Source organism: Muntiacus reevesi, chromosome 11 (genome assembly GCF_963930625.1).
Source record: "Muntiacus reevesi chromosome 11, mMunRee1.1, whole genome shotgun sequence".
NCBI lineage: Eukaryota > Metazoa > Chordata > Mammalia > Artiodactyla > Cervidae > Muntiacus > Muntiacus reevesi.
The window spans coordinates 11,243,813-11,269,252 of record NC_089259.1 but is presented as its reverse complement, the minus strand read 5'-3'; the positions used below and the strand labels follow the sequence as shown (position 1 = coordinate 11,269,252).

Sequence of the window (25,440 nt, the reverse complement as noted above, 5' to 3'; positions counted from 1 at the left end):
GCCCAAGGCTCTCAAAGCTGGCTGGGGAGAGCAGGATTATATAAAGACATGATGACAGGAAACTCTATTCCTGCTGTGGTTTAGTTACAAGGTCGTCTCTGACTCTTGTGACCCCATGGGCTGAAGCCCAGCAGGCTCCTCTGTCCATGGGATTCTCCAGGCAAGAAAACTGGAGTGGGTTGCTATTTCCTTCTCCAGGGGATGTTCCCCACCCAGGAATGAAACCTGGGTCTCCTGCATTGCAGGCAGATTCTTTACTGACTGAGCTATGAGGGAAGCCCTCTACTCTTGTTAGCCTGAAGTGTAACTCCCAGGTACAGCCATATAGTTTCTTGAAAGCAAAAGCGAGGTGATAGGGAAGCTCTAGAGATGGTGGCCAGAGCCTGCCTGTGCATTAGAATCTGATGAATGCATGCTCGCTAACGAAGGCAAGACCCATACATTTATCATCATTCTGATGGCATCCACCATTTCTTTTCCTTACCAAAGGGACCCTGCCCACTAGTAAAGATTCTGTCTCATTATACAGGGCCTTCACATTGACGGCTATTTCAGTGGCAGTATCTCTTGTAAGACTCTAGGGAAAAAAAAAAAAAAAAAAACAGAGACATCAAAGACAAGTAGTTCTGTATTAAATTGGGATTCAATCATCAGAGAGTACATTTTATCTTTCTGATTTAAATTCACATTGCAAATATTTTTAAAAACCTGCCAAAATACTCTTGTAACTGCAAAATCTCACACTCACATTTGTTGGCAGGATTACCTCTTCTACTTCTTACACCACAAAACCAAAAGAATATGGTGACTATAGTGAATACACACAGAACCACATCTTGGGCACACAAGCATGCATATGCTCATGACAAAAGACACATATTCCCATGAGAATTAAGTTAAAGAAAATTATGCCTTAAAAGGGGCATTATCTGATCATGATTAGTTCTATCCACTGAATTTCACTCTCATTAGGTCCAACCAACCAGACTGATTTCTAGACTTTCATCTTGAGGACAAACACTTCTTTTTACACTCACTTAGGTAACTTCAACTAAATAACTGAAAGGATAAAAACAAAGCCATGTATCACTTGGCAAGTGAATATAACTTCAAGAGTTAGACTCTATCCACCTATTGTAACTTCTACATTAGAAAACTGACCAAATTTACTGATGCAGTAAAATGAAACGAAGACAACTTCAACACTGAGTGATCAGTTCTAGTTAAATGCATGATACCTAGGTGTGTCCTGTGTGAAGGTGCAGGGGAGAAGCTAAAAAAGAGAAATGGTAAATACTTAAAAGGAGAAGGAGTACAAGGAAGATGGTAAGGTGCCAAGAGAGTCAAAGTGAAACAGAAAAGAGGTGAAGTGAACTTAAGAGCAGGAGTGAGCGGGAAAACGGTGGCAGGAAAAGAAAATCAAGAAAACTTTGGTCATAAGTGAAGGGCAAGCTTTTGGTAGAGACTCATATAGACTATACTGTGTTCTTTCAAAGCGTGTAGCACGTTTAAAGTATCAAGCTCTGTACGTAACACCAAAAAAATGTGCAGAATGGGCATTTACCATTAGCTCCTCACCTCTGGGAAGCGTGGGTTGGCTTTGTTCAGGGCGTGGGAGCAGGCGTTCACCGCATGGGCCAGCTCCTGCTCCAAGAGACAGTGGATGGTGGCCGCATCACAGATCCTGGAAGCAGAAACAAGACCCATGAACACGAAACAAGACCCATGAACACACCACTCTCCCGAGCACTGCTTGAGTTTTCTGAAGTGTACAAACGGTAGAATAAAACAAGTAAAAACAGATGATGAAAGGAAAATTGCTTTTAATAACTGCTCAATTATGAATGGCACAGGGTAGATTTACAAAATTCAAACCCTACCCTACTGCAACAAAAAATGTGTGTGTTAGCTGCTCAGTCGTGTCTGACTCTGCGACTCTGAGGCCGCCAGGCTCCTCTGTCCATGGGATTTCCCAGGCAAGAACACTGGAGTGGGGCGCCACGCCCTCCTCCAGGGGATCCTGCATTCAACGCAGGGATCGAACCCAGGTAGCCCACATTGCAGGCAGATTCTTTACCATCTGAGCCACCAAGAAACAAAAAATACCAACCCCCAAATCTTTTATATAAAAAGTTAGGCCTATGGACTCTCCGGGTGGTTAAGAATCTGCCTGCCAATGCAGATCAAACACAGCTTTGATCCCTGGTCTGGGAAGATTCCTCATGCCTTGAGGAATTAATCAAGCCCAAGTGCCACAACTACTGAAGTCCGCGCACCCTAGAGCCCGTGTTCCACGAGAGAAGCTGCCGCAATTCTCTGCACGTTGCAACAAAAAGGAGCCCCTGCTCGCTGCAACTAGACAGAGTTGTGTGCAGCAATGAACATCTAGTGCAGCCAAAAATAAATTAATTAAATTGAAAAAAATGTTAGGCCTAGCATCAGAGATAAGGCATACCAAGGTGCTACTTGGAAGCACAAGATACAGTAACACTTCATTTTGCTTTATCGCTGGAAAGTTGAGAGGGGTCCCAAACGTAGAGTGCAGACACATCTTTTATTCACTGAAACTTCAACCAGGCAGTTACAACAGATTCAGTCAGTTCAGTTCAGCTCAGTCCTGCCGACTCTCTGCAACCCCATGGACTGCAGCACACCAGGCCTCCCTGTCCATCACCAACTCCCAGAGTTTACCCAAACTCATATCCATCAAGTCGGTGATGGCATCCAACCATCTCATCCTCTGCCGTCCCCTTCTCCTCTCACCTTCAATCTTTCCCAGCATCAGGGTCTTTTCAAACGAGTCAGCTCTTTGCATTAGGTGGCCAAAGTATTGGAGTTAGGGGAAAACATTGCCACATATATCATCATGCTAAATGCTTTATGTGCATTATCTAATTTAATGTTCACAACCTAACAGGTAGTTGTGGTTTTTCTCCACTTTGCAGATGACAACATATGAGGCTCAGAGAACATCAGTATGTACACAAAGCTAATCAGTGATAGAGCCTGGATTCTAGTTTTTGTCTATCCAATGCCAAAGCCTGTTGTGCCGCAGTCCTTTGGAATCTAGACCTTCAAGAACAGTCCTAGAAAGACAGCATCTATAAAGGCAGGGCAATAAGGTCAAAGAGGATAAAGGAGAAATTCTACTGACTGCTAGAAAATGAGCAAGGTGTGCAATAAGCAAGAAGGTACATCTATTTTAATCCTTTTGCTTCTGACATCTTCAAGGAGAAGGATCTTCAATCCAGAAAGGGAAGAACAAAGGAAGAGACCGAAGTCCTCCATGGCTGAGTCACGAGCAAAGGGAAAGAATTTAATTCTTAAGGATCATATGACTGATATCCAAGACACAAAGGAACTTGCAAACATCACCTAAGCATCCTTATCAATAACCTTGAAATCATGAGGAAAAGGTTATTAATCAGAAGAAAAGAGATGAGTAAATGTTATTCTAATTTTCAAGGTAAAAGAAAGTAATCAACACCAAGGGAACATTTCCAACTGCTAACTGAACTTCTTACTAGGTGCGGGCTTCCCTGGTGGCTCAGATGGTGAAGAATCTGCTGCAATGCAGGAGACCTGGGTTCGATCCCTGAGTCAGGAAGATCCCCTGGAGAAGGGAATGGTCACCCACTCCAGTATTCTTACCTGGAGAATTTCAAGGACAGAGGAGCAGGACAGGCTGCAGTCCATGGGGTCAGAAAGAGCTGGACCCGACTATGAGACCAACTTTCACTTTTCTGTTTTTTCAAATGAATACACCTTCTGAAAATTGATGAGTGAGCCTGATTTACTGGCTGATGGGGAATCATTCCCCCCCCCACCCCGCCCCGGCTTTTTTTTGGATAAGGATATTTGCTTGGTTGACAGGATGATCATATAGGAAGAACATTGTGGTTTCAAGGGAGCATGCTTTAGTTTCAAGAAAACTAAGGAAACTCCATACTGCTTTCCATAATGTATTAATTAGCTGGATTGTATTAATTATTTTACAATGTATATGTACATCAAATCATCACACTGCATACCTTAAATATACAGTATAGAATTTTTATTTGTCCATTGTACCTCACTAAAGCCAGGAAAAAAGGAAAAAAAACAAAAAATTCTGTAAATTGAAGTCAACAGAAGATGTTCACAGTATCTAAGATGTATTTACCTTAAAACTACTATGTCTGTAAATCCATGGCTGATTCATGTCAACGTATGGCAAAAATGACTATAATATTGTAAAGTAATTAGCCTCCAACTAATAAAAATAAATGAAAAAAAAAGAATAAAAAAAAAACAAAAAAAACTACTATGTGGATAAGAAGCTGAGATGCATAATAATGCAGTTATGTGGATTTAGCTGGCTAAATAGAAACTAAATTTTAATTAATTAATTAAATATTAATATTACATATTAATATTTCTCCTTATCTTTTTCTTAAGCTACTGAGTATCTTACAGTTATCCTTTATTCTAAAATTTTAAATATTGGTCTCCAGCAGTAGGGAGTGTGTATCTTTTTTCGTATCTCTAACATGTAGCACACTCTGGGCATCTAACACATATTTAAAGAGGAAAATAAGGAATGAGTGAGAGAACAGATGGAGAGGGTGGGGAGGGGAAAGGAAGCAAGTTGGCTCCTCGGGCTCCTAAGCTTTGCTTGCCTTCTTTTCTATTCCAGCATTTTGATCAGTGACCAGGTCAAGTGCGGGAAGACTATAACAGCGATCATGCACAGAACACCGAATATGCCAGACCTGCTGTGCCAACGGCGTTTCCCATGGCGGGTCCCACTTAACCTTCACAGTGACCTGGTCAGGCAGATCTTACCCACGTTGGGTAGACGAGATTTGGGTGAGGAGGCGAAAAGACACATGCCTATGGTCCCTCTTCATCTCTGAAGTTTAATCCTGGTCATAGTGATTTTTATCTGCTTTATGTTCACAGAACTGTTTTTTTTTTTTTTTTTTTAATCTTCTCTTTCTGTCTCCTAAAATTAATTTCAGTGGTCTGGCAAAGTCCATGATGTATCTACTGGAAACAGATTTTTGGACTGCTCCCATCCATCCCCACCCCCTGACTCTTCTTGGGAGCAGGGTTAATGTTTGCATTTCCTTCTATATCCTATAAACATTTAATAATTACAATGCACCATATAAGTCAGTAATGTAATGTAAAGAGGGCTTCCTGGGTGGCTCAGGGGTAAAGAATCCGCTTGCCAATGCAGGAGATACAAGAGACCTGGGTTCGATCCCTGGGTCGGGAAGATCCCCTGGAGAAGGGCATGGCAACCCACTCCAGTATTCCTGCCTGGAGAATTTCATGGGCAGAGGAGCCTCTGTGGGGGTCACCAAGAGTTGGACACGACTGGGCGCACACACACAGTAAAGCCTGTAAAGTGGGGAAGTAATAACAGAAGGGTTATATATATAATATATATATACATAAAACATACATATATGTTTTATATGTGTTAAGTTGCTTCACTTGTGTCTGACTCTTGCAACCCCATGGACTGTAGCCCGCCAGGCTCCTCTGTCCATGGGATTCTCCAGGCAAGAATACTGGAGTGGGTTGCCATGCCCTTCTCCAGGGGATCTTCCCCACCCAGGAACTGAACCCACATCTTTTACATCTCTGGCCTTGGCAGGCAGATTCTTTATCACTGTGCCATCTATAAAATAGGGCTTCCCAGGTGGCTCAGTGGTCGAGAATCCAACTGCCATGCAGGAGATGCAGGAGACACGGGTTCGATCCCTGGGTGGGGCAGATCCCCTGGAGAAGGAAATGGCAACCCACTCCAGTGTTCTTGCCAGAAGAATCCCACGGCCTGAGGAGCCTGGCGGGCTACAGTCCATGGGGTCGCAAACAGTCGGATACGACGGAAGCGACTGAGCACATATATAAAACGCAAAATATATAAAATGACAAGAGTGAACATTAGGCGAGCTCTCCGCGTGTTTCAGGAAGCCTGAGACCCGGCCTGTGGGGAACACAGGGTGTGCACGCGGTGTCGGAGGGGACCGAGGAGGGGAAACAGGGATGACTGACGCACAAGGGCGGCAGCAAATGGAGAACAGCGGCGTTCCTTCCGGAGGCCTGGAACCCCCGCAGAGACGGGTTAAAACTACGGAGAGCAGAAGCGCTCGGGTACCTGGTGATGAGCTCCTCGGCCGCCTGGGAGCACAGCTGCATCTGAGACACCTCCTCCGTGGCCAGGTCCGCCGCCTGCTGGATGAAGAAGTTCGTTCGATGAACTGGCTTACAGGAATCACACTTCTGCTTATCTTCCCAAGACTTCAGGGTGCTCTCAAAGGCCTATTTAAAATCAATACGGCAATGAACTGTGCGCTTAGAGCTACACACACACAAATAAATGTGTACTTAGATAGTACACGAATGGCTTTAAAACCACTGTTACTTTTTCCCTAATCTTAACACTTCATGAAATGTATCACAAGGACGGAGAAGATATTTTAAAGTTTTCTCATATATTACAACAAATAAAAAGTAATGTAACTGATGATCATTATGTCAGAAAGTCTTTAAAAAGCTTGAACTTATGCTTCAATATCTACTATTGTATATAAAACAAACAGGATGGATGTTGTGGTCTTACTTGTTACGGGTGTGACCTTAATTAAGAATACATATTCTGGAAAAGGCATAACTGTAAAGACAGAAGAGGATGGGGGAGCCAGGGGTTGGGATAAGGGAGGGAGGGATGTGAGGTGGAGGACAGGAATATTTGGGGCAGTAAAACTATTGGGCATGAATCTGTAACGGTGGACACAAATGATTATATATTTGTCAAAACCTATAGAATGTAGAACACAAACAGTTACCTCAGTGAATAATAATGGATCAACAGTGGTTCATCAGCTGTAATAAATGTACCACACTAAAGCAAGATATTAAGGAGAACAGAATAGGGAAATATAATAGGGAAATTCATGTGCTTGTTAGGGAGGCGAGGACGTATGTGGGAACAGAAACAGGATTCTCTACAGTTTCGGCTCAATTTTTCTCTAAACCCAAAAGAAGAAATTATTTTAAGAACTAAATAAATATTTTTTTCATACTTTTGAACCAGAATGATCTAAATGTCAGACCTAAAAGACAATTTAAATCTCTTCCCTGGGTTTGTGTTTTTCATGACTATTTACTTTTTACAGGCTGAACAGACTCGAGAAGGACTTATTTTCGGTTACGTACCCTGTCCCTGGTGAGCATCTGAGCTCTGTTCTTGTGCACGATCTTGATAATCCCCGGAGGCTGAACCCATGCTTCTCCGTCCACCTGCACTGGGACCCCCTCGTCACCAAATATGGTGATTTTTACTGTACGGCACTGAAATAAAACGAGTTATTTGACAGTACAACTCATCTGACACTCAATCTTGTATTCAAATTTGACTCTTACTCCATTCTGTAGAATGGGATGTTACGCTTTTCCACATAGGATGACACAGTAACAATTGGAATAACAAGAAAGCCTGTTATTTTATAGATGAATATACAGTGTATATTCATCACAGCCCAAGCGGTGAGGGCTTCTCAGCTGGCATTAGTGGTAAAGAACCCGTCTGCCAATGGAGGAGATGTATGAGACACGGGTCTGATCCCTGGGTCGGGAAGATCCCCTGGAGAAGGGCATGGTAGCCCACTCGAGTATTTGGGCCTGGAGAATTCTATGGAGAAAGGAGGCTGGCGGGCTACAGTCCATAGTGTTGCACAGAGTCAGACACAGCTGAATCGCCTTAGCACGCACATGCACACAAGTAGTGAAGTCAGGTTTCAGTAGGGAAACCGACCTGCGCGATACGATGGTGCTGCAGTTTAATGACCCTTGAAACGGCCATTTGCACGCTGTCAAATATTGCAACGACTTCTAGGATCTTGTCATCAAATGATGGTGCAGCAAATATCTGAAAGAAAAACCACATTACACTTTCACTAATACAGTTAAGGTTTAAATGAAATGGCACACCAAGCAATGTAAATCCTGCAACATACATATTTTTAAAAATATATAAAAATAGGAAACAGAAAAGTAAGCAAATATTATCAGTAAATGATACTTCAAGGGCAAAATTAATCACTGAAGAGAGCTTAAAATAAATATAATTAAAAAAAAATAAAAATAAATAAAATAAATAAATAAATAAATATAATAAAGGTTTGAAAACCCATGGAGGTAATACTCATGCCCCTCTTATAAAGCAACCTTGACAAGAGTGAACTAATATATTTCCAAATAATTCATCTTGGTGTGTGTGTGTGCCTCTGTGTGTGTGTGTGTGTGTGTGTGTGTGTGTGTGCGCGCGCGCGTGCACGCTGTGCTCAGTTGCATCTGACTCTTTCCAACCCCATGGACTGTAACCCGTCAGGTTCCTCTGTCCATGGAATTTTCCAGGCAAGAATACTGGAGTGCACTGTCATTTCCTACTTAGGGAATCTTCCCGACCCAGGGATGGAACCTGCGTCTTGTTTCTCCTGCATTGCCCAGAGGATTCTTTACCACTGCACCACCTGGAAAGCCCCATCTTGGCATGAGATGTACTAAATATCTGTTCATACATAACTCAGGTATCTCATTTAAATGATGCATGTAACTTCAGGAAACTTTAAAATTTCAGAATGTGATGCAGATTTCAGAAAATTAAAGCTAATGTCCACCACTGCACCACCTGGAAAGCCCCGTCTTGGTATAAGATGTATTAAGTATCTGTTCATACATAACTCAGGTATTAAATAAAATGATGCATGTAATTTTAGGAAACTTCAAAATTTCAAAAAGTGATGCATATTTTGTCAAATTAAACATAATGAACATGGAAATTGCAATCAAGTTCACTTGATATGTTCTAAGGGAAATTTTTCAAGGTGTTACAAGCAGTATCTGTATGTGCTTTATTATACATCTTACTACAACTTTTTAGGGCATTTAAGAACATGAAAAGAAATCTCAGAAGATGAAAACACGTGGGTTTACTTTGCTTTGATGTTAAATGTATTTTCACAAAATGAACTTAAAAACTTTAAATTTCAGCTCTATTATTTTGTTCCTTTTACTCCCTGTTTTTATTGTATCATACATAATTAGGCCTCTGAAAAAATATTCAATGTAAAGTAGTATCATAATTAAAACTTTTACTGAAAATCTCAGGACACAAATTTGGGAACTTTTTGTTATCAGACTGCCTGGTTTTAAACTCTGTCTCCTCCACTTATGAACTGTGTAAACTTTATATCAGTTTCTTCATTGATAAAAATTAGATAAAAATTGTGGGTATTCATATGATAATCTCAATAGATGCAGGAAAAGCCTTTGACAAAATTCAGCACCCATTTATGATTAAAAATCTTCAAAAAATGGGCACAGAAGGAACCTACCTCAACATAGTAAAGCCATATATGATAAGCCCACAGCAAACATTATTCTCAACGGTGAAAAACTGAAAGTATTTCCCCTAAGATCAGGAATAAGACAAGGGCGTCCATTCTCACTACTATTATTCAACATAGTTTTGGAAATCCTAGCTATAGCAATCAGAGAAGAAAAAGAAATAAAAGGAATCCAGATTGTAAAAGAAGAAGTAAAGCTCTCACTGTTTGCAGATGACATGATACTATACATAGAAAACCCTGAAGATATTATCAGAAAATTACTAGAGCTAATCTGTAAATTTAGCAAAGTCGCAGGATACAAATCAATACACAGAAATCACTTGCATTCCTATATCCTAACAATGAAAAATCAGAAAGAAAAATTGAAGAATCAATCCCATTCACCACTGCAACAAAAAGAATAAAATGTCTAGGAATAAACCTACCTAAGGAGACAAAAGAACTGTATACATAAAATTGTGAAACACTGATGAAAGAAATCAAAGATGACATAAAGAGTTGCAGAGATGTTCCACGTTCCTAGGTAGGAAGGCCAATATTGTGACAACGACTATACTACCAAATGCAATCTACAGATTCAATGTGATCCCTATCAAATTACCAATGGCATTTTTCACAGAACTAGAACAAACAATTTCACAATTCATATGGAAACAGAAAAGACTCCAAATAGCCAAAGCAGTCTTGAGAAAGAAGAATGGAGCTGGAGGAATCAAGCTTCCTGACTTCAGATTATACTACAAAGCTACAGTCATCAAGACAGTATGGTACTGGCACAAAAACAGAAATATAGACCAATGGAACAAGATAGAAAGCCCAGAAATAAGCCCACACACCTATGGGTACCTTATTTTTGACAAAGGAGGCAAGAATATACAATGGGGCAAAGATTGGCTCTTCAATAAGTAGTGCTGGGAAAACTGGACAGCTACATGTAAAAGAATGAAATTAGAACACTTCCTAACACCATACACAAAGATAAAGTGGATTAAAGACCTAAATGTAAGACCAGAAACTATAAAACTCTTAGAGGAAAACATAGGCAGAACACTTGATGACATAAATCAAAGCAAGATCCTCTATGACCCGTCTCCTAGAGTATTGGAAATAAAAACAAAAGTAAACAAGTGGGAACTATTTAAACTTAAAAGCTTCTGCACAGCAAAGGAAACTATAAACAAGGTGGAAAGACAAACCTTAGAATGGGAGAAAATAATAGCAAATGAAACAACTGACAAAGGATTAATTTCTAAAATATACAAACAGCTCATACAACTCAATGCCAGAAAAATAAACAACCTAATCAAAAAGTGAGAAAAAAATTTAAACAGACATTTCACCAAAGAAGACATACACATGGCTAACAAACACATGAAAAGATGCTCAACATCGCTCATTATTAGAGAAATGCAAATCAAAATGACAAGATATCAGCTCACACCAGTCAGAATGGCCATCATCAAAAAGTCTACACACAATAAATGTTAGAGGTGGTGCAGAGACAAGGGAACCCTCTTGCACTGTTGGTAGGAGTGTAAATTGGTACAGCCACTATGGAAGACAGAATGGAGATTCCTTAAAAGACTAGGAATAAAAACCACCATATGACCCAGAAATCCCACTTCCAGGCATATACCAAAGACATATACCCAAGGAAACCAAAACTGAAAAAAACACATATATCCCAATGTTCATTGCAGCACTATTTACAATAGCTAGAACATGGAAGCAGATGTTCTGTCGATGTTTATCGACAGATAAATGGATAAGGAAGTTGTTTTACATACACACAATGGAATAATACTCGGCCATAAAACAGAACACATTTGAGTCAGTTCTAATGAGGCAGATGAACCTACAGCCTATTATACAGAGTGAACTAAGTCGGAAAGAGAAAGATAAATATTTACTAATGCATATGTATAAAATCTAGAAAGATGATACTGATGAATTTATTTGCAAGGCAGCAATGGATAAACAGACGCAGAGAAGAGACTTGTGGACATGGGGAGATGGAAAGAAAGGGTGAATGTATGAAGAGAGTAACATGGAAACTTACATTACCATATGTAAACTAGACAGCCAGCGGGAATTTGCTGTATGGCTCAAGGAACTCAAACAGGGGCTCGGTATCAACCTAGAGGAGTGATTGGGAGGGGGTTCAAGAGGGACGGGACTTATGTACACCTATGGCTGATTCATACTGCTGTTTGACAGAAAACAATAAAATTCTGTAAAGCAATTATCCTCCAAATAAAACATAAATACATTTTAAATAAATGTATTTAAATAAATACATGTGTTTTTTTAAAGGTGAGTTATTAAGTTATGAATGTGAAACTATCAGAACAATGTCTGCCTACCTGGCAGGAGATCAAAAAACATTAGCTTTATTTATCTCAATCTCACTGATTTCTTCTCCTTGAAATATTTACAGTGATGATGGGCTGACAAATAACTGGTTGCTAATTTAAATTTCTATACTCCAATAGGATTGGAATATATTCACATTATGAAACTTACAAATATTTTCCAATTTATTTTACACCTTAATCCCTGCCTGCACATTTAAGAGCTCTGAGAAACTGGTTTAGTGAGAGCCAATCATAAGCCTCAAGTCAAATGGCCTATCATTCAGTGTATGTGACTCTTCAAAGATCATGGTAAACTTCCCATTTTTATTGTTATATATGCGTTAATAAGTGTCTCATCTCTCATCTCTAGAACAATTGCACTTCTTAGGTTGTGTTTTTTCTTTTTTAGTAAAAACACAAATAGCCATATACCTTAATGGCCAAGTGAGCCCTTTGACATTTCTAAAAATTAAAACAGTAATAAAATACAAATTTTGAAAAGTAAAGGTACAGTAAAGTATTTTGGTAGGCAGAATAATATTCCCCTCCCTGACTTCCCAAATGCCCGTGTCTTCATTCCTGGAACCTGTGAATGTCACCTTACATGGCAAAAGAGCCTTTGCAAATGTGATTAAATTAGGCACCTTGAGATGGGGAGATTATCCTGGATGACTGGGGTGGGCCCAGTGTAATCACAGAGGTCACTGTAAGTGGAAGCAGGAGGCAGAAGAGATCAGAGTGATGCAACATGACAAGGACTCAACCGCCTCCATCAGCTATGGAGACAGAGGGAGGGACCTCATGCCAAGGAATGTGGGCAACTTCTAGACAGAGCAAGGGAATACTTACATCATCTTCTTTAGTTCCACCCCAAAAGTTAGTGCCTCCGGCATAGCTGGGGATGTTCAGCACCGCTATTCCTTGTAGACTGGGGAGAGGAATATACTGCCCGTCGCACTGTAAGGTCAAAAGCTGAGAGGTCAGATCAAAAGAGCAAAACCACAAGCTTGGAAGACAGTACAAGACCAAAGACAAAGGACAATGGACGAAAGTGGTGGTGACATTAGCTTTCCTGTAAATACATTCCTACACATTATCTTTATCTTATTTTTTAATTTAAAGCATTTAACAGAGTAAATAACTGTAGCAGAAGTTGTTACAGAAAAACAAATTGAAAAAACATGTTTTATAAACCACCTCAGTGTTCACTGATGGATAAGTGGGTTAAAAAAGTGATATATATAAAATATGCTGTGCTATGCTTAGTTGCTCAGTTGCGTCCGACTCTTTGTGACCCTATGGACTTTATCCCACCAGGCTCCTCTGTCCATGGGATTCTCCAGGCTGGAGTGGGTTGCCATTTCCTTCTCGAGGGGCTCTTTCTGACCCAGGGATCGAAACCACATCTCCCGTACTGGCAGGCGGATTCTTTACCACTGAGTCACACATGAGTAAGTTCTTGCTGAAGAGAAGGTTTTAGCCTTTGTTTTAAAAGCGAGGAGTCTGCAGATGTCATACTTAAAATATGCTGTATTTTCACTAATTCTCAAATTTAAAAATAATTAACATAATTTTATAAAAATTCCATTTTAATGCCCAATGAAAATGATCTCCAACCTTTAGAACAAATGAGAATCTGGTTTGAACCCACTTTTCAAAAATTTTAAATAACTGCGAATACTTCCTAATACTAACCTCCACAAGGTGTTTTTAACCTTTCTTTTCTTTTAAATGACAACATAGTCAAAGGTTCACACTGTACTAGGTACCTAGGGTGGTTCCTGGCACATAGCAGGTACAGTGAGTATTTGATAAATGAATGATCATAAAGTATTTAGTTGAACAATAAACCTTTTCTGAACTCAACTGAACTAATATTTTTGTGTGCTTTAGAAAAAAGTCATGTGAGTCACAAAGGAAATGGAAAAATGATATCTTCATAAATATAAAAGGAATACTAAAAAAATTCAGAGCAGTCTTTAAAGATTTTATCAACGAATACACTATTTGCAAGCATAATATGAAATAAGATGAAAATGTCAAAAGCTCCAATATACTTTGCTGAATTTAACATACATGCGTTAGGAAAACACCCAGAGTTAAGAGCTTAATGTCCATTTCATATAGTCTCAGGGAAAGTATGAGCAATATAGAGGTCACCTGACTCAACTATTTCTTTCAGATTCAGGAGTAAGTTAGAGAGTGTTATAGTTTTTGTATAATTTTCTCTAATCTTATATTTCCACTTGTTCATGATGCTGCAAAATGCTTTAAAACTGCAGTTACACTTTTTTTCTGATTAGTGTTTGCTTTTCAGCTCCTTTCATTAGGAAATATGGGAAGACAGTGGGCCTGTTTTGAATTCTGTCACTTATTTGGTCAAATGCCTTAGACTTTCAGAGATTCATTTTGCTCATCTGGAAAATGGGCTAATAATACTTAGTCCATAGTCTGGCCAACAAGGTATGGGACAAGAAAACATCTAAAACACATAGTAGGGAGTCAGTAAATGTCTTTCTTCAGTTTTAATTACAAATTAATGTTTTATGGGGGAAAAAACTGGAGTTGAAGTTTTGGCTTCTCCAGGTACCAAATGCTTAATCTTAGTTAGGTAACTGATTTAAAATGAAATAAATTTTAATAAGTTTATTTCTGAAACAAATAATAATACTTGCCTTATAAAGAATGATAATAACTATCTCATAAAGTTTAAGTATAAAACACAGTATGTAGAAAGCATTCAGGAAGCTTCAATTATTATTTTTGTTGCTGTTTAGTCACCAAGGCGTGTCTGACTCTTTTCTGACCCCATGGACTGTAGCCTGCCAGGTTCCTCTGTCCATGGGATTTCCCAGGCAAGAATACTAGAGTGGGTTGCCATTTCCTGCTCCAGGGGATCTTCCCAACCCAGGGACTGAACCTGCATCTTCTGCATTGGCAGGCGGATACTTTATTACTGAGCCACCAGGGAAGCCCTCAATTATTATATAACATAACTTAAGATGTAGCTATAATCATTATTACTGAATGAACTAAACAAAGATAGAAATTACTAAAAGCCAATTTTAACAAATTACGGAAACAACTGTTATGAGAATATGGAAATATGTGAAATTACAAAAAATGTGAATTAAACAAATCTTCGTTATATTTTATTAAGGATTACAAGTGAACATTGTTTTTCTCCTTCATGTATCTTAGTATTTAAAGGACTCAAAACAGTATTTGATCATTACTTCACTTAAAATCTAGAACAAGTTGCTTGATGCATGTAAATTAGGTATACCTGGACAAAAAAGTCATCTTTAAGAAACAAGTTTTAATTTTAATGAATTTTTCATTCATAGGTCAAAGGTATTTCTGCTCTAAAAATTGCAAAATTTGCTATTACAACATTATTCTACATTTCTGGCATTCCCATGATTGTAGAGAGGATTATAAATGTTATTCAAAAGTTCTAAATCTTCAGTACCTATCAGATTCACAGGGTACATGGCTTGAGAAAGAGAGTTTATATTTGCATAATTCTTTACAGTTTAAACTGTGATTTCTCATATCAATGAATTATAATTCTACACATAAGCATTATTTTGTCCATTTTGCAGTTGGAAAAGCTAAGGCCAAGGTCTTTGCTTTGCACAAACTCAGAGTCAACACATGACTTCTATATAACACAACAGGGGAAGGCAGACTCCTGAGCAAAAAGTTGAGGCTTTTTTGGCCAGTGACTGGCACTTGGTGAAAAGTGATCTTTCTGAGAAAAATTTCCTAAGCCCTGCGTCTCTCTTCTCCACCTTTATCTCAAGTGATCCAACATCAAGGAAATTAATTTTTAAACAATGGACCTTCCATGGTCTTCAGGAGTAGGAGGTGTTTTGTTTATTTTTAACTCTTGCAAAGTATCCTCTAATTTTTCTACTTTACCTTTTGTGCCTATTAACAAGATGCTTTCACCTATCTTGTTTTCCCAAATTTACTTTTGTTTTAATCATTGAATATAAACTTCTGTATCAAGTCAGAATTATATCAAGTTCTGAACCTGAGGTTCAGAAACCAAAGGTCCACAGATAGATTCACGGTCAGTTAAGTGGAATGGTAAAAACCATATCTCTCATAGTCAGTAACCTCTGAAATCTAGCAACGCACTCAATTATAAACATAGACAATAAGCCACACAAAGGCAATACAGTACTTGTGACTTCATCACAATAGAAACAGATATTTTGTATTATATTACAGATGTTTCAGATAGCTTTTAATATCATTTATGTTCATCATTACTTCAAAAGTAATGGCAAAAGTGTGAAAGTGTTAGTCACTTAGTTGTGTCTGACTCTTTGAGACCCCATGGACTGTAGCCCACCAGGTTCATCTGTTCATGGAATTCTCCAGGCAAGAATACTGGAGTGGGTTGCCATTCCCTTTTCCAGGGGACTTTCCTGACCCAAGGATTGAACCTGGGTCTTCTACATTGCAGGCAGATTCTTTATTATCTGAGCCACCACGGTGGGGAAGTGTGGGGAAGGCCACACTTACCATTATATATACCATTAGATTTTTGTCATTTGATGTAGCAATAAAGAAACACATATATTACTCTACAACGTTTTAAAAATATTTTGTTAATTTATTTCAATATTATTTTATTTTGTGTCTATATATATTTAAAGAGTGCTTTAAAACAATATTCCAAGAAGGGGTCCATAGTTTTTACTAGCATGCCAAAAGGGTTCACAGGTCAAAGAGTGTTAAGAACCTCTGCTTAATGGAGATTACAAAGCAGCTGCGTAGGATATTGTTCAGAATTTGGACCATCAATCAAAAAGGAAAGAAACAGAACTTCTGAAGAGCTGAAGGCTCTCCTAGAAATAAAGCAATCAAGCCATTCTCCTTCTGGATAGTTCCCCAAATCCTAAAGATAGCCAGTTATGGGTCTTGACCACACAATGCTTAATAAATTATGTAAATGATCATTTGCCTGTCTGTTTCCCTCTTGAGTCAGGGCCAGGACCTGTGCAAGCTTATGGGGCTAACAAAGATGAACACAACTTTTTACCCGTCCTTAAGCAGAGTGTAGCTGACTAGGGGACACGAATAAGGAAAATGATTACGTAAGCAATCCATAGGCAAGAACCCAAGTTGAGCAATGGATGGGGCGGCCAACAATAGCATTTACAGAGTATAAGCCTTCTTGATTTTGTACCTTTTCAGCCAGTAACATATATCTTAATTTCATAAGCAATGATAAATCAAAACAGTGGATCACACAGCTGTGCTCTATAGTGGCAGGTAGGATAGGCTTATTTTTGCTAGGAAATTTGGTTGATAATGACTGAGCCAGACACCTCTCTAGTCCACATTCCACTATTAAGATAATAACTAAAATAAAAGACATTCTGTTTAATTCATTGAGCCGTCGACTTAAGATTTGTCCTGGTGGCTCAGACAGCAATGCAGGAGACTTGGGGTTTGATCTCTGGGTCGGGAAGATCTCTTGGAGAAGAAAATAGCAAGCCAGTCTAGTATTCTTACCTTGAGAATCTCATGGACTGAGGAGTGTGGCGGGCTACAGTCCATGGGGTCACAAAGAGTTGGAGGAAACAATTTCCCTTTCACTGTATGCAGTCTATACCTCAACTTAAAATATCTGGTTATAAAAAGATACAAGATGGGAAAGACAAGCCTTTCATCATAAACAGTGAGCTCTGGACCAAAGGTGAAAGAAAATAATACTGTAAGAAATGAGTACACTTCTCGGGGCTTCCCTGGTGGCTTAGTGGGTAAAGAATCTGCCTTCAATGCTGGATCCCTGGGTCGGGGAGATCCCCTGGAGGAGGAGATGGCAACCCAGTCCAGTATTCTTGCCTGGAGAATCCCATGGACAGAGGAGCCTGACGGGCTATAGTCCATGGGTTTGCAAAAACCATACAAATACACAGCAGACTTCTCAGAGCCATGTCCTCTATCCTCTTTTTTCTGTTATCAGATTAAAGAACTTTTGCTGTCCTTATCATCCTATTTAAATTAGTAAAAAAAAAAAAAAATACTAGAAAATGTAATTGCTCAGAATCTCTTTTGATTTTATTAACTTGTTAGAATTAATTGGAACAAAGTATACATTTAACTTAAAAACTTCTATTTACTGTGAATGGTATTTTCAGGGGTTTATGAAACTTCAGGCATTATAGAATCAAGTCAAAATTTGGAAACTTAAATGAAAAAAAAAATCTGATAAAAATGCTATCCTGGGAGGAAGGTTCCAGAGGGAGGAGGCATATGTATACCCTATGGCTGATTAATGGTGATGTATGGCAGAAACCAACACAACAATATAAAGCAATTATCCTCCAATTAAAAATAGATAAATTTTAAAAATGCTATCCTGTATATGTACACACTTCCAAGGTCTGACCTTTTCACGGGGAACCTCAATTTCATAGAAACATCTAAATTTCGGGATCTAATGATAATGGTAATTAGGTGTGTCACTCATATCCAGTGTCTAATACCTCCTTTGGCATAAAGTAGAAAACCACATTTATTTTTTTTCTCTCCAGTGTTTAAGAGAATTCAAGAGAATACAGTGTGCCCTAAACGTCCTAAGTATGTCACTTAGTCATGTCCGACTCCCTGCGACCCCTTGGTCTGTTCACGGAATTCTCTAGGCAAGAACACTGGAGTGGGTAGCCATGTCCTTCTCCAAGGGATCTTCCCGACCCAAGGTTCAAACTGGAATCTCCTGCAGTACAGGCAGATTCTTTACCATCTAAGCTACCAGGGGAGCCCATTCAAGAGAACAGTTAAGGCCAAATCAGCTCCACAAATAAATCTTACAAGATAATCTGAAATATCTTTACTATCAAGATGAACTTACTTCAAGTTGAACCCTCTGTTCCAAATTCTTGTATGATCTTTGTAATAATTCCCGAGTTCCAAGGACTCCATACCACATCAAGTTTTTAGTTCGGCTCCTGAAAATAAACGTTGGCAGAGAATTTCTGTAACCATTATTTATTTACCCTTTAAACGCAGAGTGAGCCAAAGAGGTAATAAATGAAATTAAAGTAAAATTGCCTTTGTGTAATTACATTATCACTATTATCCAAATTACCTGCATTTTTCAGGGTGCTCCTCTCTCTTATTATTAAATTCTAATGAAATTTTTGCATCTAATCCAATCCCAAAGTAATTGTTCATGACACATTTTTCTGAATAGCCATCTCTACAATAAGGAAAAGTACGTGGGAGTCAATTTCAGGTTCATAACAACAATTACAATTTGCACACAAAATAACACTTGACACTATTTAAGCTTATATTTCTTATAGAAGAGAGGAAGGTTTAGCAGGAATCATTTCCTATTTATGTGCCATGTGCATGCCCCAGCATGTCATAAATTTCAGAACAAGTGACCCAAAGGGATTGTGGGCAGGGGAAAGTGAAGACAGTAGTGGTAATGCTTTTTCTACTAATTGTAACAAAACCTTAGTTCTTCTACTTCCTACACAGGCCCCTCACTACACACACAAATGAGAGGGCCTCACAGTCAGATGCTAATACTCTTTTTTTGGTCAAAAAGTCTCCTTCACATTTGTATTTTTATTGAGTATTTATTAAGCAGAAAACAACTAGATTAGTCCCTTCTTCAAGGCGCTTTAAAAAAGTACAAAGGAGTGTGGTACAGTCCTTCAGGAGTGTCATTAGAGAAATGAGACATAAAAAAGCAAAATTAAATATATAAGTAAAACAAAGTATCACTACATATTGAACAACTGATGTTTTAAAGGAATTTTAAGAAGGGAAGGGATCAGTGTGAGCCAGAAACTCCCTGAAATAAGTAAACCTGGATGTTGAATGTGGAAAGATGACAGAATTGGCAAGGCTGAGAAAAAAATGAGGAGAAAGGAATAACAAAATTACGGTTATGAAGGCACTGATGAATAAAACATTCCAGGGAAAAGCGTATAGGGCTGTGACTCACTTTGCCACTGGGTTGGTATCAGAGACTGGAAGGGACCTACCTTAGATCATGAAAACCACTGTATTTCACATATGTTAATGTATTCATCATCATCAACTTTTGAAATTTTCTGATGATTCTTTTTTTGGATGTGGAACTATTTTTATTGTAATGTACTTAAAATGTTACCATTCATATAAAACAGAAACAAGGAAAGTCAAAACAAAATATATGCAAAAGTATATTCTTACACTGAATCTGGATCTGGGTCAATAAATGGTGTTGCACCAAAAGGGTCAATATTTGCTAGCAACATTTTGTTGATAATAGAACTTCCAGCAATTGAGGCAGCTAGTCCTGCTCTTAAACCTGGCCAGAAAGAAAAATACAGGATCACACGTTAAGAGAAAAACAGAAAGAGCCAATCCATTGTTTTTAGTTTTCATCAGAAACATCTTGCTCCCAAAGCGTGAAGCAAAATGTCTCCATGCTTTTCAGTGTTTGTTCTCATTAATCAAAACTAAGAATTATGACATTGGTAAATATAAGGTTTCCGATGCTTCTTTTTATGATCTGTTGTCATAAAAAGTGAAACAGGTAAGGACCTAAATAGGAGTCTCTTTGTGACAGTTTCTCATTTACCATTGATGATTCTGTAATTTCAACAAGTAACCATTGCTTCCTTTTCATTAGCAAAGAAGGTAGGAAGTCTGTAAGGAATTTACAGTAAAGGCCGAATTATCCAGAATGTCATAGAGTTATCATTTTCATACTCTCGAAGCATAGACAATAATACTCAAGTAAAAATGCTGACATACAAGGGTGAAAGCTCAGTGCTGGTGTCAAGAATAAGTAGTAAAATATTAAACCCAGGTATTTATGGATTTTAGAAGAATACAGTATTGAACATAAAAATGAAGCATCTTACCTTTAAACATGCAAAACTTCAAATTTATTTCAACTAGTTACCTTTCCACTAACTAGTTATAGTATTCAAAGCTAATGAGTTTTATGATTTAGCAAACCAAATGTTAAGGCTAGAAACACTAGGAATAAGGACCCCAGGAAACAGACAGACAAAAAGGAAAGAACAGTGAAGAAAAATATGTCTTGTAATTGACAAACACTAGGAAATTAGGAAACAAAGTCCTTTCTTTAGCTAACGTTCCTGTCTTCAACAAAGTGCTCCTCTTAAAAATGTTCATTATTTTAGTTACAAAGTTTACCTGATTATCAAATAATCAAGATTAACTTTATTCTGTCATTTAGTCTCATAGTGTCGAATATACAATGGCTATTCCAGTTCCCTTTATGTCTAAATAAGTAAATAAATGAACAAAACAACCATGCTGTTGAGAGAAAAACAGCTTGAAAAGGTGAAGAGTCATATTTCAGATGCTCCAAAGAAAAGCATAGTATTTTCTAAAATGTTTTAACGTTAGCCATATGTATAGCTTCTTCCATCCAGAAAGGTCCAGGTTTGAAGAAGAGATATGACCTCTAGACATAGATTCCTTTCTGGAACCAAATGTGCCCTGGATTTATCATTTATATTTTAATATTTTCATTAAGATATAATTCACATACCACAAAATTCACCCCTTTAAAGTATATAATTAAGTTTTATATACACAAAGTTGTTCAATGGTCATTACTACCTGATTCAGAACTTTTTATTACCACTGAAAGAAACCCCATATGGGTTTGCAGTTATTTTCCATTCCTTCCAGGGACCCCAGGTCTCAGATCCTGCAAACCACTAAACCACGAAAGTTCTCTTTCTCTATAGATTGGACTCTTCTGGACATTTCATGTAAATAGAATCATATAATATGTGTTTTTTTGTGTCAAGCTTCTTTCACTTGGCATAATGTTTTCAAGGGTAATTATGTTATACATCAGTGGTTCCATCCTTTTTAATGACTAATATTCCATTGTATGGTCACACCATATTTTGCTTCTCCATTCATCAACTGATGAATATTTGGGTTGTTTCCACTTTTTGACTATTATAAACAACAATAAAGTCTCCAAATATTACTTTTGAATTGTGATACACCTTTAAAAATCATTTGTAGAAGAGACTGAATTTTAGGGTGTAATCTGGGTTCCAAACTACTCTGGAATGAATTTTGGAAAGTTTTCACTAAGGCAAACAAATGGTATTTAAGGAGATCTCTGAGACATTTACATTTACCTCCCTCCACTTCCATACACATCCTTCAGTTTCCACTAATACTATCCTAAATCCCAAGCCCTTATCAGGGCTGAAACAGATGCTTCAGATACTCCAAAATGATGCAATATTATTAGTCTAAAAATAACTACAGATACTTGTGGCTTAAAACTAAGAGGAAGGCTGTAGGGACACTTAAAAATTCGTTAAACATAAGTTCAAATTTACCTTAGGACTTAAATGCAGATTCCTGGGTTCCACTCTAGAGCTACTCAATCAAAATTTCCCAGGTCAGGGGCCAGGAATATGCTTTCTAAGAGTTTCCAGGCAATTCTAATACACACCACAGTCTAAGGATCTGGACTTTGATCACTAAAACTACTAAGAACACTCTCTTAAAGGAATACTTTATGAGAACATCTCTATACGGTTCATGAAGATGAGCACTTATACACTTTCACAGAAACACTGAAAAATACAGCATGTTTCGGAGTCAATACTACCTGGGCAAATTATTCTGGTATTGAGCACAGGGAGGTTCTCCTTGCTGGCTGCCACAGGGGCACCAGGGCCGGAATCGGTTTGGGAACGAGCAGACCGGCCATCTGGGGACCGAGGTGCACCTTTACCTGTGGGCAAAAAGTCCAGGTTAAAAAAGATGCTCATAAAGTTATTTTAGAAAACGAGCAAGTCTCTATACTCTTGATGACACAAAATAATTTCATACATGTTTAATCAGTAGAACTGAAAATATTACCTTGTGGCTTACCTATTCTTGTACCATTTTCTATTCATTTTCTTGGGATTTACCATGTGGAAGGAATGTGTCACATGTAGCTGTACTGATCTCTCATTTTAAATAGATGATGATCTATAGGGTCAGATGGTAAACTATCTGCCTATAACGCAGGAGTCCAGGGCTGGACCCCTGGGTCGGGAAGATTCCCTGGGGGAGGACATGGCAACCCACTCGAGCATTCTTGCCTAGAGAATCCCATGGACAGAGGAGCCTGGTGGGCCATATAGTCCATGGGGTCACAAAGAGTCGGACATGACTGAGCGACTAACACTTTCACTTTTCACCATAATTAAAGGTCAATGATAATCCTAATTTGAAAGCGAGCAATCCGTATTTAAAGAGAGGAAATTTTGACACCTGACAATCTTTGAAGATGGAACATATATATTGTAGTGCATATTACCAATGCAATCCTTTTCTCAAAAATGTTGAGTAAATAATCAAATGTAATTAATGCAATTCCTAGAGAAAAAATATTATTTTTTCAAATGAAATCAATATACTTTTATGTCTCAATTAACCATTTACTCAAAGAAAACAGTTCTATCATATCCTTATAAAAGTTCATTTAAAAAATTATTCCAAAATAGAATTATTCTCAAAGTAAACAATAAAAAGAGATTTAATTCTACCTAAACTGGTGTAATTTAATGGAGATCAAACAGTATCTTCAACTAATTTAGCAGCAGTTGGCAGGTGTTTAAAAGAAACAGTAATCCTCAAACTCAATTTAAAAATACTCTAAAACCTTATTATCTTTACTTTGCTAAGACTAATTATAAACTAACTATATTAATCTTACACTCTCATCTCTGTTCAAAAACTGTCCAGTTGCACTCAGGAAAAGGAACAGAACAGAACTCTCTCTTTTTTTTTTTTGGACAGATGGGAGCCCTGGAACTAATTTCTTATAAAAACAACCTTTTGATATTCATCTCTGATAAAAAACCAGAGAGCATTCTAGTGACCAAGATTGATGTTTCACTACACGTAACTAAATTAATGTTTCATGGCTCTTCTTAAACGTAACATATCATTGATCATATTAATGTGTATTTTGCACATCTCAGACATACAAATAATTAAATTATTCAATAATAATAAAATGAATGTGCTTCATAAAGTTAATGATTTAACTCAGAAAACAGTCCTCCAATACTGATGCCCAATAAACTGGAATACTAGGCAAAAACTAAGAACAAATGCTGCACCATAAAGACTTGCATAATCTATGCTTATTTCAATAACAATATCTACATTATTCTATCTCTATTTTTTTGGTTTTCTTTGCAGACTACAATGGAAGCATCAAATTCATGACAGTATAGTAAGATGGGATGGTAGGTGGTTGCAAAACCAAAACCAATGAGTGCTGAAAATCCAGTCCTCCAAAGAGCCATTCACTATGTCCAGAATGAGGAGTGTATGAGGCCTGGTGTGCTATTACATTACAGAAATATCTGGAAGATGCTGCTCAAAACGGGGCATCATATTGACCATTAATGAGAAAAACAAAAGGTTTAAAATGATCACATTAGATCGGTAAGATAATTTACTAGACAGAATCTGGAAAAAGAACATACAATGTGTGGGAAGAGGATATGATGCCCTGAAAGCTGTTTGCAGTAAGGGCTATCCCATGGAAGAGCCATCTGCAATATCATGAAATGATATGTGTAAAACTGAACCATAAAGCACTACGCAGATGTCAGTAGTTGTTTCTGTTTATGTGATCATACAAAAAGTTTTTTTAATAATAACATAATCATGGAAATTTAAGGAAGAAAATATAGAGCTCAATACATTGACAGAACAAAAACTTTCTAACAGTTAGAGCTGATCATGAAAGCATGCTCCAAAATCACTGCAGATGGTGACTGCAGTGATTAAAATTAAAATTAAAATTAATTAAAAATTAAAATTAAAAGATGCTAGCTTCTTAGAAGAAAAGCTATGACAAACCTAGACAGTGTATTAAAAAGTCGAGGCATCACTTGCCAACAAAGGACTGTATGGTCAAAGCTATGGTTTTTCCAGTAGTCATGCAGGGATGTGAGAGTTGGACTGTAAAGAAGGCTGACTGCCAAAGAATTGATGTTTTTAAATTGTGGTGCTGGAGAAGACTCTTGAGAGTCCCTTGGACTCCAAGGAGATCAAACCAGTCCTCCTAAAGGAAATCACCCCTGAATATTCACTGGAAGGAATGATGTTGAAGCTGAAACTCCAATACTTTGGCCACTTGATGCAAAGAGTTGACTTACTGGAAAAGACCCTAATGCTGGGAAAGAATGAAGGCAAGAGGAGAAGGGGCAACAGAAGGTGAGCTGGTTGGAAGGCCTCACCAAATCAATGAATATGAGTTTGAGCAAACTCTGGGAGATAGTGAAGGATAGGCAAGCCTGGCGTGCTGCAGTTTATGGGGCTGCAAAGAGTCAGGCATGACTTAAGAGACTGAACAACAACAATGAGAGTGGGTTGTAGTGACAGTGAGTAACCCAAGGCTCAATGACCATTGGTCAAGGGTGTAAAATATGCCTGCACGCATTATATTTTGCAATGGGGCTATTTAAGGTAGAAAAAGTCAAAGGTCAAATTAATATAACTGGGTTATGTGCTGGAAAAGGTCTAACAAGTTCTAAAATAAGGTCCAAAAAAATGTTGTAAAATATGAAAGAACTGGTTATATGTCAGACACATGAGGTCTATAACATGCTGCAATTTCAAAGTTTCTAGGAGTTTTAAATACA

General features: G+C 38.0%; 1 protein-coding gene across 7 annotated transcripts in view; it reads right to left on the bottom strand.

Annotated features, from left to right (window-relative positions):
* Positions 1-25,440, bottom strand: part of DGKH (diacylglycerol kinase eta) — a 207,351-nt gene that overhangs the window by 22,006 nt on the left and 159,905 nt on the right. For 6 of the 7 annotated variants that reach the window (XR_010658504.1, XM_065901947.1, XM_065901946.1 and 3 more), the window contains 10 exons: positions 22,398-22,523; positions 19,970-20,087; positions 18,870-18,980; positions 18,633-18,729; positions 12,608-12,715; positions 7,808-7,921; positions 7,210-7,344; positions 6,149-6,312; positions 1,579-1,684; positions 485-577 (listed from right to left, as the gene is read on the bottom strand). Coding sequence is in view for 6 of the 7 variants with exons in the window: in XM_065901947.1 (XP_065758019.1) it covers positions 485-577; positions 1,579-1,684; positions 6,149-6,312; positions 7,210-7,344; positions 7,808-7,921; positions 12,608-12,715; positions 18,633-18,729; positions 18,870-18,980; positions 19,970-20,087; positions 22,398-22,523 (1,172 nt within the window). In the remaining variant the exon portion in view is untranslated. The remainder of the gene's footprint in view (positions 1-484; positions 578-1,578; positions 1,685-6,148; positions 6,313-7,209; positions 7,345-7,807; positions 7,922-12,607; positions 12,716-18,632; positions 18,730-18,869; positions 18,981-19,969; positions 20,088-22,397; positions 22,524-25,440) is intronic. The other variant, XM_065901950.1, reaches the window with a different exon arrangement.